The following is a 17,052-nucleotide window of genomic DNA, read 5'->3' on the forward strand; positions in this document are numbered from 1 at the left end:
TCTTAAGTATGTTTATTTATGTTTATTTGGCTCACTGCCTAGCCTAGGGCAAAAAAGGGTTTCTTTTTGGAGAAACAAGTACTTGAGGTGTGAACAGATGTAAATCTTATGGTATTTTTTAAAAAATAATTAAGGTATTTTTGTGCTTAATTTTTTTTTTTTATTAATTATTTATTTGTTTTGTCAAAACAATTACATACAGCACCTTTAACTTGTGTGTAGTAATACCTGAATTTTATATGTAGCCTATATCGCAAAAATTAAATGCATTATTAAAAACTACACTTCTTTGAATATCCTTTCATTTTAATTCCACTTTAAAATTCAATTTATAATTTCGCATCCTGTTTGCTTACTCAATTCATATTCATGAATGGATTTGCAGTTTCAGTAGAATTCTCAGTTCATTTCCGAATGGCTTGTAGTAACCCTGATTATTTGGGGTTGTGATATATTTAGAACAATATAACACAGGTATCATATCGTGGAGCCTGAAAACATGCCAAGCACTCAGCTGTGACATCCGCTGGCGTGATGCTAAAAAGGGAATGACATGAAGGTGCTAAGACCCACTACAGAGGATGATAAAGACACTTTATAGTCCACCTGTGGTCCCACATGCCCATGATCTCTTTACACACTCACACTCACACTCATTTACACACTCTCACATTCACACAGAATGCTTGCTGTCCATAAAACAGATATTTTTATTTTAACAGATATTTTCTTATATAGTTTGAGTGAGCTGCTTGGTGTAATTTCTCCTTTTGTAAAGCTCATGTCATGTTACATTAGTCTCTGTTCATTCTTTTCTGTATTTATAGCTGCCTGCATTAGAATGTCTCAAATGTCCACCGTCACTGTTATTTTGCGAGTGAAACAGAACTGTTCAAACATCTGTATCAGGTTTTATTTACATTGGTTGCTTTATTAATAATATAAGTGTCAGGCATCACAAAAAGCCAAGAGAGAGTATAGTTGTGTGTATTCATTGGAAGACTGGATGGAAAACTGGCCACTGCTCATCTATCACAACAGATTGCCATGGTGTTAGACTTTCAAGGTGCATGAGAGACATTTTACACAGTCACACTGAAAAAAAAAAAGGTGTTGGAACAATTTTCACTATTTTGATAGTAGATTTTATAAACAGTAAAAAAAAAAAAAAAAAAAGGCAAATAGAGCATTGAATTAAATACAATTTTGAATTAGAAAGACTGAATTAATATTTCAGTTAATATACTCCAATAATCTTAGTTTTTTTTTTACTTATTTACAAATAAACAAAATTAAAGTTTTGTTTTTTACAGTGCATGCCTATGCTTTTATGTCCAAAACTGCTTACTTATTTATTTTTTTATTTTTTTTTTTTTTAGAAACATATTTTCATATATGTATTATGAAAACTTGAAGTGGTGCTGTTAACATTTGAGATGAAGGGATGTTTCAGATGAAAGGAATAGGGCAGCCTCTCATTTCAGGGACTTTCCTTTTTCTTCAGGGTCAGAGAGAGTGAGAGAGAGAGAGAGAGAGAGAGAGAGAGAGAGAGAGAGAGAGAGAGAGACTGTGGGTCTTACTGTACATCTCGTCTCTGTAAACAAGACCAACATAGAAAGATACAGAATGCTAACAAAGTGTGTGTTCTATGAAAAAAAAAAAACCTGTCACTAAACAAACAACCTGCTCATTAACCATAGAAAGCAATCGAGAAAAATGTATGTCACATTGGCACGCTCTCAGTTCCTTTATCTCTAACTTCAATGACTGGCTCTCAACACTTCTACAGTATGTGACAGACATCACTTTCTTTTTTATCAGACCCAGTATTCCTCAAAATGTTTTCTTATGCTTTTACCGTGAGTATTTCAGGAGTGGCACTAGTATAATATCAGCTGATAATACACCATATATTCTTATCGCACAGCTTTTCAGCAAGTATCGCCACCATACAGTGTTTTTTAGATTTCTGTTTTAAATAAATGCTGCTCTTTTGAACCTTGTATTCATCAGAGCATCTTGAAAAAATGGATCACCGTTTCCACAAAAATAAGCATCAAAACTGTAACCGTTGATAATAATAAATGTTTCTTTAGCACCAAATCATCTTATCAGAATGATTTCTGAAGGATTATGTGACATTGAAGACTGTAATGTAATGATCGCTGAAAATTCAGCTTTGCCATCACATTTTAAAATAATATATTCAAATAGAAAACAATTATTTCACAATTTTTACTGTACTGTACAGCGTCGGTGAACATAAGAGACTTTAAAATGTTTCAATGTTTAATGTTTCAACAGCATTTTACAGACTCCAAACTTTTAAACGGTAGTGTATAGACACACATACATATATTCAGCTATATATTTTTAAAGCAGTGGTCAGTGAGAAACGCTAAATCAAGCCACCTTTTATTGAGATTTTACTCTCCACTGTGGGTAAAGTGGGCTGAAGTGCTAGATGAGTCAGCGTATGCTTTGAGGTTAGTGGTAATCCAGCTCTGCACCCCCCCTCCCCAAAACAGGTGCGTTCTCATGGGCCGCTTATCCGGCTTCACAAACCGCTAGAGTTACACATTCTCTATCTGTGTTGCCATGTGCTGCACTTCCGCCATAACTCTGTTCGGCTAATTGATTGTGGATAGACTGAGAGCTTAATTATTCCACTGGTGCCTAAGATGTGGTCAAAGGTTAAATCCATCATGCTGTGATGTCATCTCTTTGGACAGTGAGCGAGGTGTGTGCTGTCATAATGCTGAAATACTGTGTTATAGTGGAGTTTTATCATCAAATTAAACTACCATTATGCTGGAATGCACTATCATGCTGGATGCCGCATATTACATCCATATAAGATATAGACACTATACTGCAGGTCACACAGAGATTCTGGAAAACGGAATAATATGTCCAGGGATTTGTCCTGGGATTGTTTAATTTTGGTTCATTCACACTACCAGTGATTTTCTGGAATCTGTGCGTGCGTTCACACACATCCCGCAAAGATCCCGTAAAGACACGTGACATCAGGATGTGACTTGTAATGTACGTGTCGCAAACGTTACTGTTGAGGTAAAACAGCGGAAGAGTTTGCATTGCTTTGAACAACATGGCAGCTGATCCGGCATTAGATGTTGATGTGCAAACTTTCATCCTTAATTCCTTTGTTCCTTGAAGTACACACACAAAAAAAAAACCCTGGTCAAAGAGTCGCACGATTACTACGTCATTGTGACGATACATGCGTCATCACTACGGCACACCCCTTACGGCATTGGTCCTTCCTTTTGTTCACACAGGGCGCATTCTGGGACTGATCCCAGCAATGTTACTAGGTCCCCATCCCGGGATCAATCCCGGGATGTGTGTACATTCACACAGAAGACACTCTAGCATATCTATGGTAATTTTCTGGGATCAACGCTCTGTGTGAAAGGGGATTTAGTTCACAAGTTCACACTTGGCATGTTTGGTTCGATTAAAACGAACTCTGGTGCGATTGCTCTGTTAGTGCAGTTCATTTGAATAAGCGTGAATGCTGCCACCAAACAAGAGGACTGAGGCCGCTGAAAATATGGGTATCGGTCCGCTTCCAAATGAACTCTGGTGTGGTTCAAATGAAATATGAACACAACACTGACCAAAGACATGTAAGCGAACCAAAAATGGGACATAATGTCCCAAGATGTGACCCTAAAAGGACATAATGCTAAAGCATACCTGTATTTTCTCATAGTCACGATGTTGCCCATCACAGTTTGGTACAGGCATCAAAACCACGTCTCCTTGCAGCACATCTTCATATGTGTGTGTGACAGAGGGATTCCTGCTGCTGTTTTGACTCCTTAATAAGCTCTTAAAAAATTTTTTTCAGACCAAACGTACCAAGTGAACCGAACTACAAGTGTGAACACACCCTTAATCTGCAGTCTGCCACATTCACGTTGAAATATAATGTTTCAGCTACTTGTAATGTTATTGCACCATCTGTACCTTCTCAATCTCATGAAATTTTATGTCGACTTGCCATCAGACCGCTATTGAAGTCATTGAATAAGTGGCAGAATTTCTTCAACAACTGGATAAATTAAGCCCAGATGCTCTTGTGGGAAAATTGACAAGAAATCCCTGAACTTAAACCTTTTGTAAAGCTAAAATGGAAATCAAAAAGGAGTGAAACTGTAGGCAGCTTTTGTAAGGTCTAATTGTGTTTATAGCTCATATTGTATCATAGGTGACGTATTTCCCTGCATAACTGCTGAAGTCATATTTGTGTTGGCGGCATTTTAGAGAATCTGTAGGAGAGTTTGCAGGAAGTGGTTCCAAACAAACAGGAAGTCACAGTTCTCAAACAGGAACTCGAGAGGGTAGCCTACTCACAATATTCATGATGTTACTGAAATCAACAATGATTATGCTATTTCGAGAAAAGTCAGACTAATAAAGAACTGTTTGACTAGAGCAGTTTCTTATGTCAACATAAATGCAAATATCACCATAACCAAATGCTTTTAGTGTATACAAATGTTAACCAGGCATGTGTTTTTATATTTAGACAACTATTCAAAGTATGTTTTGTATCTACAGTATTGCCCCCTTTTTTAGTATAAGACCACCGGGCAGTATATTTAGACCTGGTTTCACAGACAGGGCTTAGATTAAGCCTGGAGTAGGCCTTAGTTTAACTAGGACATTTAAGTAGCTTTTACAAACGTGCCTTAGAAAAAAACAAACAAAACATGGTGTGCATTTTGAGACAAAACAATGGGACTGACAAGATATGTCAGTGCAAGTTGCTTTCCGTTTCGACAGCTCAAACATGCATTTTAGTCTGGGACTAGGTTTAAGCCTTGTCTGTAAAACCGGACATTACCATCCTGACTTTACAGGTTTCCTCTTACACCTAAACCAGCAGTTCACACATCTGTAACATACTAAACACTTCATTTTGTCCACCTCAATGCAGTATTTTAAACTCATACAGAACTCAACAGTAAGAACAGGGTAAATCTTACAATACGTTTTTATGTCTTTTTTTTAGAGGTGGGCATAGATTAATTTTTTTAATCTAGATTAAAATGGCTCATTTGAATTCTGCCAAAGGCATTCAGAATATGTGTGCTACCCAAATAATGACTATAAAAGTAAGTCTTTGAGAACGGGTTTCTCAAGTCAGGTGGCGCATTAGACCAGGGGCTCATCTCCTGTTTCCAAAATGCATCCCAAACTGCTTGAGAAAGCTGTTCTACTCACTGTAAAAGGTTACTACTGTACTGTTACCGTCCGTAGGCAACATTAGGTAGGCCTATGTTATTATCAACTACTAGCGATGTTGCCTAAAATCCATATTGTGATATACATTGCAGCCTCTTGCGATAACGATATTATAATAAAGCCATTTCAGAACAGGTTACACAGACCCTGCTAAACAACTGCTAAATGTATTTTTTTTTAAAGGGTGTATGTAGTTTTGAGAACATATATTGTGCAAAACTGTAAGTATACAACATAATTTTGCAGATAAATAAAATGTAAGTACACTAGCTGCAGAGACTTAAGTAGGTCTAATGTTTATTATCGCTTGGAGCTTATGAAACCCCAAATTTAAAATTAGAATATTGTCTAACTGATGTCTTTTCAGTTAAAAAGAAACACAACAACGATTCTTAAAATCGGGCGCAGACAGAGATTATGTTCTACACCACTCAGATATATTGGGAATAATACGCGCGCGCTGGTATTCAGTGATATGTTTCGTTTTGAATTTGAGGTGGTAGAACGGATAAGTCACGTTTTAACTTACCGAACTGTTACCTCACACACACTGTCTATATAGTTTGCTGCTGCTCGTTGCACCGATCTTTTTCACCAGTTTTCACTTTCAGCTGTGTTACAGTGTTTACTTAAGATGACGACGAATATGCGTTGCAGCCGGGTGTTCCTCGTGGCCGCGGGTAGATTGCGTCATCATAGCTTGTGTAGCTTGAGCCAGCTCCGAACCCAACTTGGAGAATAGATTAACGGCGATATTTTTTTTATCGCGCGATAAGAGCTGCGTTAACGCCGATAACGGCCCACCACTACTTTTTTTAGAGACTGAATATTATTGTTGCGGATTGTATTTATTTAAATGTCACTATTATGTTGCTAGCCAACATACTGTAAATGAAAAACTTGAGATAATCTTGAAATCATCAGTTAGAGTGGGTTGAAAATTAATAAACAACCAGCAATGTTTTGCATCATTTCGAGTTGTTACTGTAACACAGTACTTGTTTATTACTTTATTCATCTAAAGAAAGCATTTCTGGTGCATAAAAAATTCATTACTAAAAGTAAAATGTAGCCTATAATATTTAGTGGTGGGACCAGTGAAACTGTAGCCTGGCTCCGCCCTCCTGCGTACTTCCACTCAATTTTATTTCCCTTCAGTACTACGTCTGGGATTGTGGTGTATTCTTTGGTTTTTGGCGGCCCAATCAGCGAACAGAGGGAGTGGCTGAGAACGATGACGTTGATGTCGTGCGTTAGTTTGAGTTGTAGGGTTACGTCACGACCAAAGGTTAGCGATTGGTTATGGCAGATCCAGAGTGACTCTGGGCAGATCCAATAGTTTTAAACTTCAACAGAATACCCGCCTACAAGGAAGTTAACGCTTGTCAATGGAGAGAGGCCAGACTCTCTGTACAAATGAAATGTACGAGAGTCTGGTAGAACCAGGCTAGTGAAACTGATGGCAGGGCAAACAAAATCCTTTAAAAATCTAGCAATGATCTACCAGGTCTTAGTCGACTTGCTGTGACCCCTTTGACTTTTTGACTGTCAGTTCAGACTTCTGCATTTGCCATTAGGTCATGAAGGTACGTGGGTGGACCTCCTCCCCTCTGACTGACTGATCTTAAAAGAGAAGTTCCCTCAGGCAGTTCATCACTGGATGTCCTGTCTTTATGTTTAAGTCCTATGTGACTAATATCTCTACTCATCATCTGCAAACACAAACAGATGATGTGTGGTTCTTCTTCCTCTCATGAATGTGCACTTCTCTCTTTCCTCTTAGTGCAAACACTGTTCTTCACTCTTCAGTGTTGCTTATACAATCACAGATAAGTATCTGCTCTAATTAAAACGGTCTCTCTGCTTTGGTGGTTAGTCACTCAGGTCTTCGGGTTTCACCTTCAATCCGCACATTCCCACTGTAATGGCGCACAAGCTCCGTCTCCTTTTCTGGAAGTCTGAACTCCTGGATTGTGAGCCTTGTCAGATTTTGAGGGGGAAAAAAATATTTTAACACACTTATGCAATGTCATAAGCAGAGGATTATAGGTGCCCCGTCCGTGGAGGAATAATATGCCTTTTTATGGAGGTTCAGAAAGACAGGAGCAAAGGGGATTGAATAGATTTGGTGAATGTGGTTTTCACACCCATGTATAGAAAAGTGTCTTTCTGTTTTTATACTGGTATTGCGATTTGGTGATCTTGCTATTTTAAAACGGAAGCTTGGAAATGCAGCAAAATAAAATGAGGTCAAGATCTGTGTGTATAACAGGGAATTTTGTCTTTTTTTGTTGTGCAGTTTAAGATTTGGATTGAGTAACATGCATAATGTGCGTTTGATGTATGCATGAACTACACCAAACTCTTAAAAACAAAGCTCCCAAAAGGGAAACCAAATTTTTTTTTTAAACTCAATTTTTTGAATCATTTAGTGTGCCTAAAGTCCACCCCTTTCTTACAGTCAACCTCAAGCTCGCATTCAGATCTGCCTCCATCGAATCATCAACGATGGATAAAACCAATTCCATGCCCTACATTTTTTTAATAATACATTACAATATGGAAGAAAATATCTGTAATCTTTTCTGTAACTTTAATATTGCTATGTATATTTATATCGCAATAATACATTGCACTGTATTAATTTTCATTTTTGAGTTTGTTTAATTCATTTTGTTTAAATATGTTATCTTGTGCGGTGAATGTGGATTGCTGAATTTGGTTATGTAACTTTTACAGTAAATATAAAGTAATGAAACTGCAAAAGCAACACGATTGTTTTACCTAGTATGTCGACATGTTGTGATATTAGAAGCATGAGAAAACAACGGAGATCCAAAACTAACAGAGATCCCTGATCCAGAACTGGTTAGGCTACTATTCCCGTTCTATGACAGCATCTCAGAGCAGAGTTTGCTGGGAAAGACACATGAGACATTCCTGTTTCTCTCAGAGTTTTTCTCTCTTTCTTTGAGGTAATGTTAGCAGCAAGGTGATATATTACTGAAAGACGCATTTCATTGCATTTCTTGTTTGACTGGACTTCTCACCCTCTCAGCTTACGGTCTCTAGAGAGGCCCAGTGTGTGTGTTGGACAGAAAGAGATTGTCTCACTTTCTGTCAGCCTGTCAGCTTCCTTTCGGGTTCCACATACAGAAACTCTTTGAGTGCTCATATCACATTTAATTCTACTCACATTGTTTCTATCCCGACATACTTCCTCTGAAAGCCGATGGAAGTGAGAAGCTATGTGTTTCAGCAGTGTGCCTGCTTCTGTTCAAGCGAGACATCCAACAGTAATCCGAGTGTCCCAGGCACATATCAGATCTCTCACAGTATGCATTTACTTTACACGTTGCTTTCTCTCTTGCAATTCTGTAATTACCAGCTAGATTAAAAGGGTAGCATAACTTGGTTGTGGAAAATGTTGTGTGATTGCGTTCTGAACTGAACGCAAATTTATTTTACATTTAGTCCTATCATTATCTAGAGAGATGCATACACTGTCTGAAAAAAAATATGCAAACATTTTACCTTTAGGGCAGGGCTGGGCAACTCTGGCCCTCGAGAACCATTTAGTTCCAACCCTGATCAAACTCATCTACCTGTTGGTTTTTAGTAATCCTGAAGAACTTGATTAGCTTGTTCAGGTGTGTTTGATTAGGGTCAGAGCAAAACTCTGCAGGAAAATGGATCTTGAGGGCCAGAGTGGTCCTGCCCTGCTTTAGGGTACAGATTGTCACGGCGGTAGTACACTTAGAGGGACACATTTGTCCCTTATCTTCCTCTAAAGGTGCATATTAGTACTTTTGAGTAGTAATAATGTGTACTACTTAGGGCTGTCAAAAGATTAATCGTGATTAATCGCATCCAAAATAAAAGTTTGTGTTTAAATAATATGTGTACTGTGTATAATTAAATTTGTATATATAAATACACACACATGCTTGTATATATTTAAGAAAAATGTGTAATTTATATATAAAATTTTTTTATTTATATATAATATAAATTATATATAAATATATACAGTATATGTATGCAAATATTTCTTAAATATATACATGCATGTGTGTGTATTTATATATACAAAATAATTATACACAGTACACACATATATATTATGTAAACAAAAACTTTTATTTTGGATGTGATTAATCGCGATTAATCTTTTGACAGCCCTAGTACTACTATGTTAAAGGTTACTACTATGAAGGCCCGGATAAACTTTACAACAATATTCTTTAAGAGTACTGCACTAGTGACAAGCTGTTGTACCTAGGGTTGGGTGTCGAGTTCGATACTGTTTAGGCACCGACCGAATTGCCTTGAAAAAGTTGCTCCGTCTTCAACTATTTGGAGAACTGGAGCTTGTCACAAATGAACCAAAACTCAGCGTATAGGCTACTTGCCTCACAGACATGAGAAATAGGCATATAGAGAGCTTGAAATGTCTAACTTTTAAATGAACCAATTCGACTGAGACTGCCAAAACTGACTCAGAAAACAGAACAGAAACTGTATCGATTTTTTTTAACTATAGCCAGCCTTAGTTGTACCCCTAAAGGTACAATTTCTGTCAATTTTAGTGTATAAGCAGCATGAATATTATTTATTTATTTAATAAAATATTTTAGAATGTATTTTAAGTAATAAAAAAAATATATATATATTATTTTTAAATAAATTAAATGAAATGTACTTTTTAATGTACTATTTTTAAAGTCTTGCGACCTATCCAAGGGACCCAGAATTTGAAATCTGTACACTGCATTAGAAATTTCTATATATATTATGATATATTTATGTATAGACATTTGTCGCTCTTGATTGGGCATTTATATACCAACTTTTTTGTGTAATTTTTCAGTTGAAAAATGATTTCCTTCACCATTAAAAATAGACTGAAGAATAATTGATCAGACGGGGATCTGTGGCATGTCATTCGTAGCTTAAGTAAAAAGTGGCTTTTGAAGATTTTTTGAGGACTCTAGTTTCTCTTGCCTTTATATCATGGAAAGAAAGTTTTAGCAAGTGGCGGTTTATCTTTTATTTGTAACTTGTGCCTCCTGCCTCTGTCATTTCAAAGGTTTGTGTATGTGTGTGTGTATTTCTCATGGAGGCCCGTACTGTTCTTTGTCATTTAGATAAACCACTTCCTGACAACTGGAAACAAAAATCTATTTATAGCTTTGCGTGTCCTAATTCCACTCATTTTGTTCTTCAGAACTATTTTTGCTACATGGTTTTATTTATTCTCCCCCTCACCGTGTCACTTCCTGCCACATCCTGTATGTATTAGGTGAGGTTTGTTAGTAAGTTCAGCAATGTCACGAATGAAAAGTGACCTGCATATCATCAGTAGTCTTTTTTTGTTTTCTTTGCTAATCTAAACATGTTGTTAAAAAACTTTTAATGATACGTACAGTGGACTCCAAAAGTAGGACATTTTGAATCATTTTTTAATTGAATACAATTTGTCATTACATTAATTTTTCTGAAAAGTAAACACATTTCAGAATGTTTAATGACAGCGGCACTCGAACTGCATGAACTTGTGCGTCCAACTTGATGACCATGTTCTCCAAAGAGCATATTGTGCTTGGAATGGAAGCAAGAACAAATACTTTTGTCTGTACAAATTCTCACCTGATCTATGTCACTAATTTACTCGACATATGAATATTTCTCATTAATTTACAGTATAACATAACATAACATAACAGTTTTCATTTTTCCACAATCTTTTTCATGTTTTAATCAAACAAAACCCCACATTTTCAAAGTTTGGACCCTACTGTTTGACAAACCGTATTTGTAATTGTTAGACATTACTTGTTGTCACAGTGTTCCTGTGATGTCACCCATCAGCACAAGTGAGTTCTATGCAAAAAAAAACACACATGGAAATGAGGGTGGACAGGGACATCTGGCACACAAATATGATTATGCAATCCGATGGGGGAACACATGCAAGGCATAATGCAAATACTAAGAGAAGACCTTCTTTTGTTTAATTTTGTTTAGCAGCATTTTGCATTTTGAATTTTATTGAGGAGGGTTAAATTTGCTTCGTCACCTTACATAAAGATGTAGTCAAGTCCTACTTAAGAGGGTTAAAAACGCTTAACACTTAAGTCTTAAAATTGCATTTAATGTCGACTATAATACATTTAATGTAATTGTAAATAACATGGAATTAAAGGGATAGTTCACCCAAAAATCATTAATCATCATTTACTCACCCTCAAGTTGTATTTGATACAGTACAGTACACATACAGTACACATAACCTTGATGCAATAGTTTGTAGAATAAAGATTCTTAATAATAATAAGTCAGTTTTTTAGATGATATTTTAATTATAGTAACAATATAAAACATTTATTTTTTCATAATATCATACTTTTCTCATATAGTATACATGGGTCTTCATACAAGCAAATATATAGCTGCCTTTATATTTTAGGAAGAATATCATATATTTAAAAAACAAAATTCTGTTTAATCTGTCTGTCTCTTGGGAAATATACTTGGGCTTCTCAGTGATGTGTGCTGTTTCATCCAATCAGGGCTCTTTCCCAGTAATAGTTTGTTAAAACAGGATTGATTCGTCTTCCTTCACGCGTCTTCTCTTAAATAAGAGCCATGATGTGATCCAAGCACCATTTGCCATATCAACAGTCTGCAACCTAATAAGCGTGTCAAGACCGGTGAAAGCACACCAGTGTAAACAGAACCCTACAGATGCCCAGACATGCACATGCTCACACGTACAGACAGTTCGATTAAAAACTTGATGAGTAATATTATTATGTAGCAATCTTTAGTTGAAAGTCTTGTTTACATAGGCATGAAAATTGCCATGTATGTCTGCGTGTGCAATAAACTTGGAATGAACTGTGTAGAAAAGCAGAAGTTTAATGCTGAGTTGAATTATGTTCAAAGGTTGATTGTGTATCTTTTCCTGCAGACCCGTGTTTGACAGTCGTCCCTCCATGTATGAACGAAGCCGACCGCTTCAGTTTAGAGGCGCTTCGGCACATTCACAAGCAGCTAGACGACGACAACGATGGAGGAATTGAAGTGAATGAGAGTGTTGAGGTGAGCATATGTCATTTAATACAATAATGCATTTGTTGGAGTGGGGAGGGGGCATGTTTCTATATGTGTGCATGCATTTTTTGAAGGGGTCGAGGGGGCTTAAAAACAGGTTACTAAAGCTTAAACCTACCAGGGACCTCAAAGGGCAAAGTTGACATTGATTCTTGCCTGCAAGAAGAGACCATTGACATCTGAGTACTTCTCCCATAGGGCTACTATATTACTGTGTGTGTGTGTGTGTGTGTGTGTGTGTGTGTGTGTGTGTGTGTGTGTGTGTGTGTGTGTGTGTGTTGGTTTTCATGATGAAAAATCCTTGCATAATTTGCTTCATGAGATGTTAAAGCTTTATGTCACATGCATGTGTCACATACATATGCATATCTTCCTAAACGTGATCGAAACATGCAACACATTCTGTACCAGTTAAATATAATCTTGGCTTTGACATGATTTACTGTATGTGACCTTACATGCTAATTGCCATTTTGTTTCACAGAAACAGTGTGTTTAGATGGATACAAATCTTTTCCAATAAAAGGAATCCACAATCATGAATATTTATGTGGAATTATAAGACGATGGACGTTTTAATTTACCATGTTATCATGAGCTAACAATGAACATTTCACAGCAATTATTAATCTAAGGTAATGTTAATTTATGTATACTATTTTTCTTTGTTAATGCATGTTTGTTCATAATACGGTAAATAATTGAAACTGTAAATTATAAAAATGTTTTAGTAAGTTTAGAATTTTACTTCAACATAGAATAATAAATGCTGATAAAGTACTGGTTAATAATGTTAGCTATTATATTAACTAATGTTATTGAATTGAATATTAAACCTTTTTGAATAGTTCAAATATCTCCAGCCATTGTTAGAAGTTATGAGGTGTGTGTATGTGTGTGTGTGTGTGCGCGTGTGCTTCAGGCATACCTTACGTTACCCCATAAAGATGGCAATATCTGAAATCCTTGTCCTTGTGAGGTTTTTGGTCCCCATGAGGAGAACAGCTTATAAAGTGATATTTGTTGAAAATGTAAAAATGCAGAAAGTTTTCTGTGATGAGTAGGCTTAGGGGATAGAATATACAGTTTGTACCGTATAAAAATCATTATGTATATGGAATAACAGACTCTACTCAAAAGTGTAAATCCCACAATGCACCTCTCAGTTTGATTTCTCTCATTGCCCTGCTGTAATCCTTGTACTACATGGATCTTCAGTTCTTTTTTTTTTTTCTTTTTTTTACATTTTATTGCAACTGGAAGTAAACATGACAGGTTATAAATTGCTATTTGTCTTTTAAAATAATATTAACATCCTAATGCTTCACAAGAGGTAGTAAACTAGTGTCTTCTAGTTTTTCCACACTAAAATGTACAGACTTCACCAGTGACCTTCACCATTGCCTTCAGGTTTGCTCACTACCACAAGATTAAAAGTGAAAATATCATTTACTTTCCTGTTTTTTTGTCTGTTCAGCTGTCTTTGATTTTAAGTGATAATTTTTGTATATATACACGTGAGGTAAGTGAGGACGTGACGTGTTTTGAGTATTGTTTCTGGTCATGGCAGGTGCTTCTGGGCTCAAGAACTGTTTCAAGAAGAGGCCCAAGAATTTCTCCTTACAGCGACTGAAAGTTGGTGTCCTCTTTCAGGACACAGCAGATTCCTGTGTCTGTGTGTGTGTGTGTGTGTAAGAGAGAAAGAGAGTGAGAGTGTGTGAGAGAGAGAGAGTTGCTAAATAAGCCTACACGACTTTAAAGATGTCTTGCCTCTCGTTTGTTGGTTATGAGTATTTGAAGATAGCAACATAATTCATAAACAGAAAGGACAATCAAACCGCTGATTTGCATAACCCTTATGTTGTGTTCAGGTCATTTTGACCCGGAGAGGATTTTCTTTTTCCCAAAAATGTTAGTTAATGTAATCGCATTGGACTTAAACTTTCTGACTTTGCTCACACAGGGTAGAACTACTTCCCAAAATGTTCACCTTGTTATACTTAATGCAAAAAAAAAAAAAAAAAAAAAGCTAATGGCCTGGTTTCACAAATAGGGCCTAGATTAAGCCAGGATTAGGCCTTAGTTCAATTAGAACATTTGAAGTACCTTTTATAAACACACCTTAGAGAAAAAAAAAAAAACATTACTGGTGTGCATCTTGAGACACAACAATGGGACTGACATATTTTAATATATGTCAGTGCAAGTTGCTTTCAGTTTCGACAGCTCAAACATACATTTTAGTCTGGGACTAGGTTTAAGCCTCGTCTGTGAAACCAGGGGTATAAGTCTCTTGTTATGCTATAATATCACCAAATACTGGATTCAATCTTTTTGTCCACGTGTTTTCTTTCACAAAGAGATGAACTTTATTCTCATATCAATGAGGCTCAGATCAATCAGTTTCAAAAATAAATACAAAACCTGTCCTAATTAAAAGAAAACAAGTTGATATAAAGATTGAATCCAAAATTAGGTGATAATATAGCATAACAAGAGATTTATAAGCTATTTTTTTGTAGGCTGGTAATTTTTGACCAGGAACACCAAAGATGTTACAGTTTAAGGGATAAGGACATTTTCCATCATGTATGTGCAGCACACAAATAAGCTGAACCACAGAGAGATACACAGTTTACACAGATCTGACCACAGAGAGCTTCACACTTATCTAGTTTGCTTTATTCTAATAGCTTTATTGTGCTATAAAACTCTGCTCCAGTTATGTATTCTTCTGGTCATTAGCACTGCAAATGTTGTTGGCTCATTATGATTAATCACTTGTTTTTTTTTCCTTATTTGTAAGTCGCTTTGGTTAAAAGCATCTGAAAAGTGAATTATTGTCATGTAACTCAATGGATATGAGATTCATGTGATGTTTCTCTTGTGTCTTTTTTTTGCATTGAAAATATTTGCATGATATTAAAAGATATTTTTTGAAACCTTTAAAGCCTCCGATAGAGTCGCTTGCACCCTGAAGCCAAATAAAACATGATATGGCATGAACTAATTCATAAGAAGTCATTTTCCTATGGTCTGAGCACGTTATCTTCTTGTTCTTCTGCAGTTTATAATAGAGGACATGAAGCAGCAACAGACCAATAAACACAGTAATCTTCACCGAGAGGACCAGCACATCACAGTGGAGGAGCTGTGGAAGAGCTGGAAACTATCAGAAGGTAAAAAGAGATGGACAGAGAAAACATGGGCTGTGTGGCGGATACAGCTTTGAGTGACAGAAAAAAATGTGTCCACTGGTAGAGATTTTAATAATAATAATAATAATAAGTTTAATTTATATAGCGCCTTTCCCAAGCTCAAGGACGCTTCACAATGACAGTAAATAACAAGCAGTTTACAAATAAACGGACAATGGACATTTGCCCAGTCCAAGTAGTGAGTGATTGCAGTTGCAAATCACATTACATATGCAATACAAACATAAAAACAGAGGCAACAAACATTAATTACAGACAGCATGGTGGGCAGTTGGAGTAAAGATGCAGTAGATTATTGGTACCTAAGTTAACATTGTGACTGTGTTATGTCGAATTAACATTTTCATGGCTGATAATACTGATTAAACAAATGTGTTTTGAGTTTATGCTTAAATTCATTCAACGTGGTTGTTGTCCTGAGAGCCAACGGAAGAGAGTTCCATAGCTTAGGGGCTATAACAGAGAAAGACCTGCCACCCATAGACGACAGACGAAATCTCCGCTCGCATAGGAGTTCACAGCCAGAAGATCGGAGAGTTCGAGGGGGAATATAAGGAGAAAGTAAGTCAGAGAGATAGGCTGGAGCAAGACCATTTAGTGACTTGAAGGTAAGCAAAAGAATTTTATAAGTGATTCGGGATGACACGGGTAGCCAGTGCAGTTTAAACAGAATTGGAGTGATATGGGCAGTTTTTTTAGTAAGTTAGTAGTCTTGCGGCAGAGTTTTGAATATATTGCAAACGTGAGATAGAGTGTGCTGGTAGTCCAGAAAAAAGAACATTACAGTAATCGAGGCGAGATGTGATGAACGCGTGTACTAGTGCTTCAGCGTCTTTTGGGCTGACATAGGGACGGAGTTTGGCAATACGGCGCAGATGAAAAAAGGACGCTTTACAAAGTTGACTAATGTAAGCGTCGAACGTCAGTGCAGGGTCAAGAATAATACCCAAGTTTTTTACAGTGGCAGATGGAATTATTGATGTAGCTTCGAGGTCAAGTCTGGGAATATTACTTAATTTTTTTGTTAGAGATGTAGGGCCAGTGATTAATATTTCTGTTTTAGTCAGATTCAGACTGAGAAAATTGGAATTGAGCCAGGCCTTTAGTTCATTGATACATGATGATAGTGATGTGGTCTGGTGAATAGAATCCGGTCGGCAAGCAGTATATATTTGGATATCGTCGGCGTAGCAGTGATATTGAAAACCGTGGCGGCGAATAATTTGTCCGAGAGGCAAAACGTAAATAATAAATAGTAACGGGCCGAGAACTGATCCCTGTGGAACACCTTGTTTGAGAGTGACAGTGGGAGATTTGTAATTGTGCATAGTGATGTAGTATTTCCTATCTGTCAGATAGGAGGAAAACCAGGATAACGCGGCTCCTGAGATACCAATCTCTGAGAGGCGCATGAGTAAGACTTTATGGCAGACTGTATCGA

General features: G+C 36.7%; 1 protein-coding gene across 3 annotated transcripts in view; it reads left to right on the forward strand.

Annotated features, from left to right (window-relative positions):
* The window catches only part of stim2b (stromal interaction molecule 2b), a 60,086-nt gene that overhangs the window by 15,060 nt on the left and 27,974 nt on the right, over window positions 1-17,052 (forward strand). For all 3 annotated transcript variants that reach the window (XM_081357260.1, XM_081357259.1, XM_081357258.1), the window contains 2 exons: window positions 12,251-12,381; window positions 15,461-15,572. In XM_081357260.1, the coding sequence (XP_081213386.1) occupies window positions 12,280-12,381; window positions 15,461-15,572 (214 nt within the window). In that variant the 5' untranslated portion in view covers window positions 12,251-12,279. The remainder of the gene's footprint in view (window positions 1-12,250; window positions 12,382-15,460; window positions 15,573-17,052) is intronic.

The sequence above is a fragment of the Scardinius erythrophthalmus genome (assembly GCF_964197995.2).
Source record: "Scardinius erythrophthalmus genome assembly, chromosome: 2".
Taxonomy (NCBI): domain Eukaryota; kingdom Metazoa; phylum Chordata; class Actinopteri; order Cypriniformes; family Leuciscidae; genus Scardinius; species Scardinius erythrophthalmus.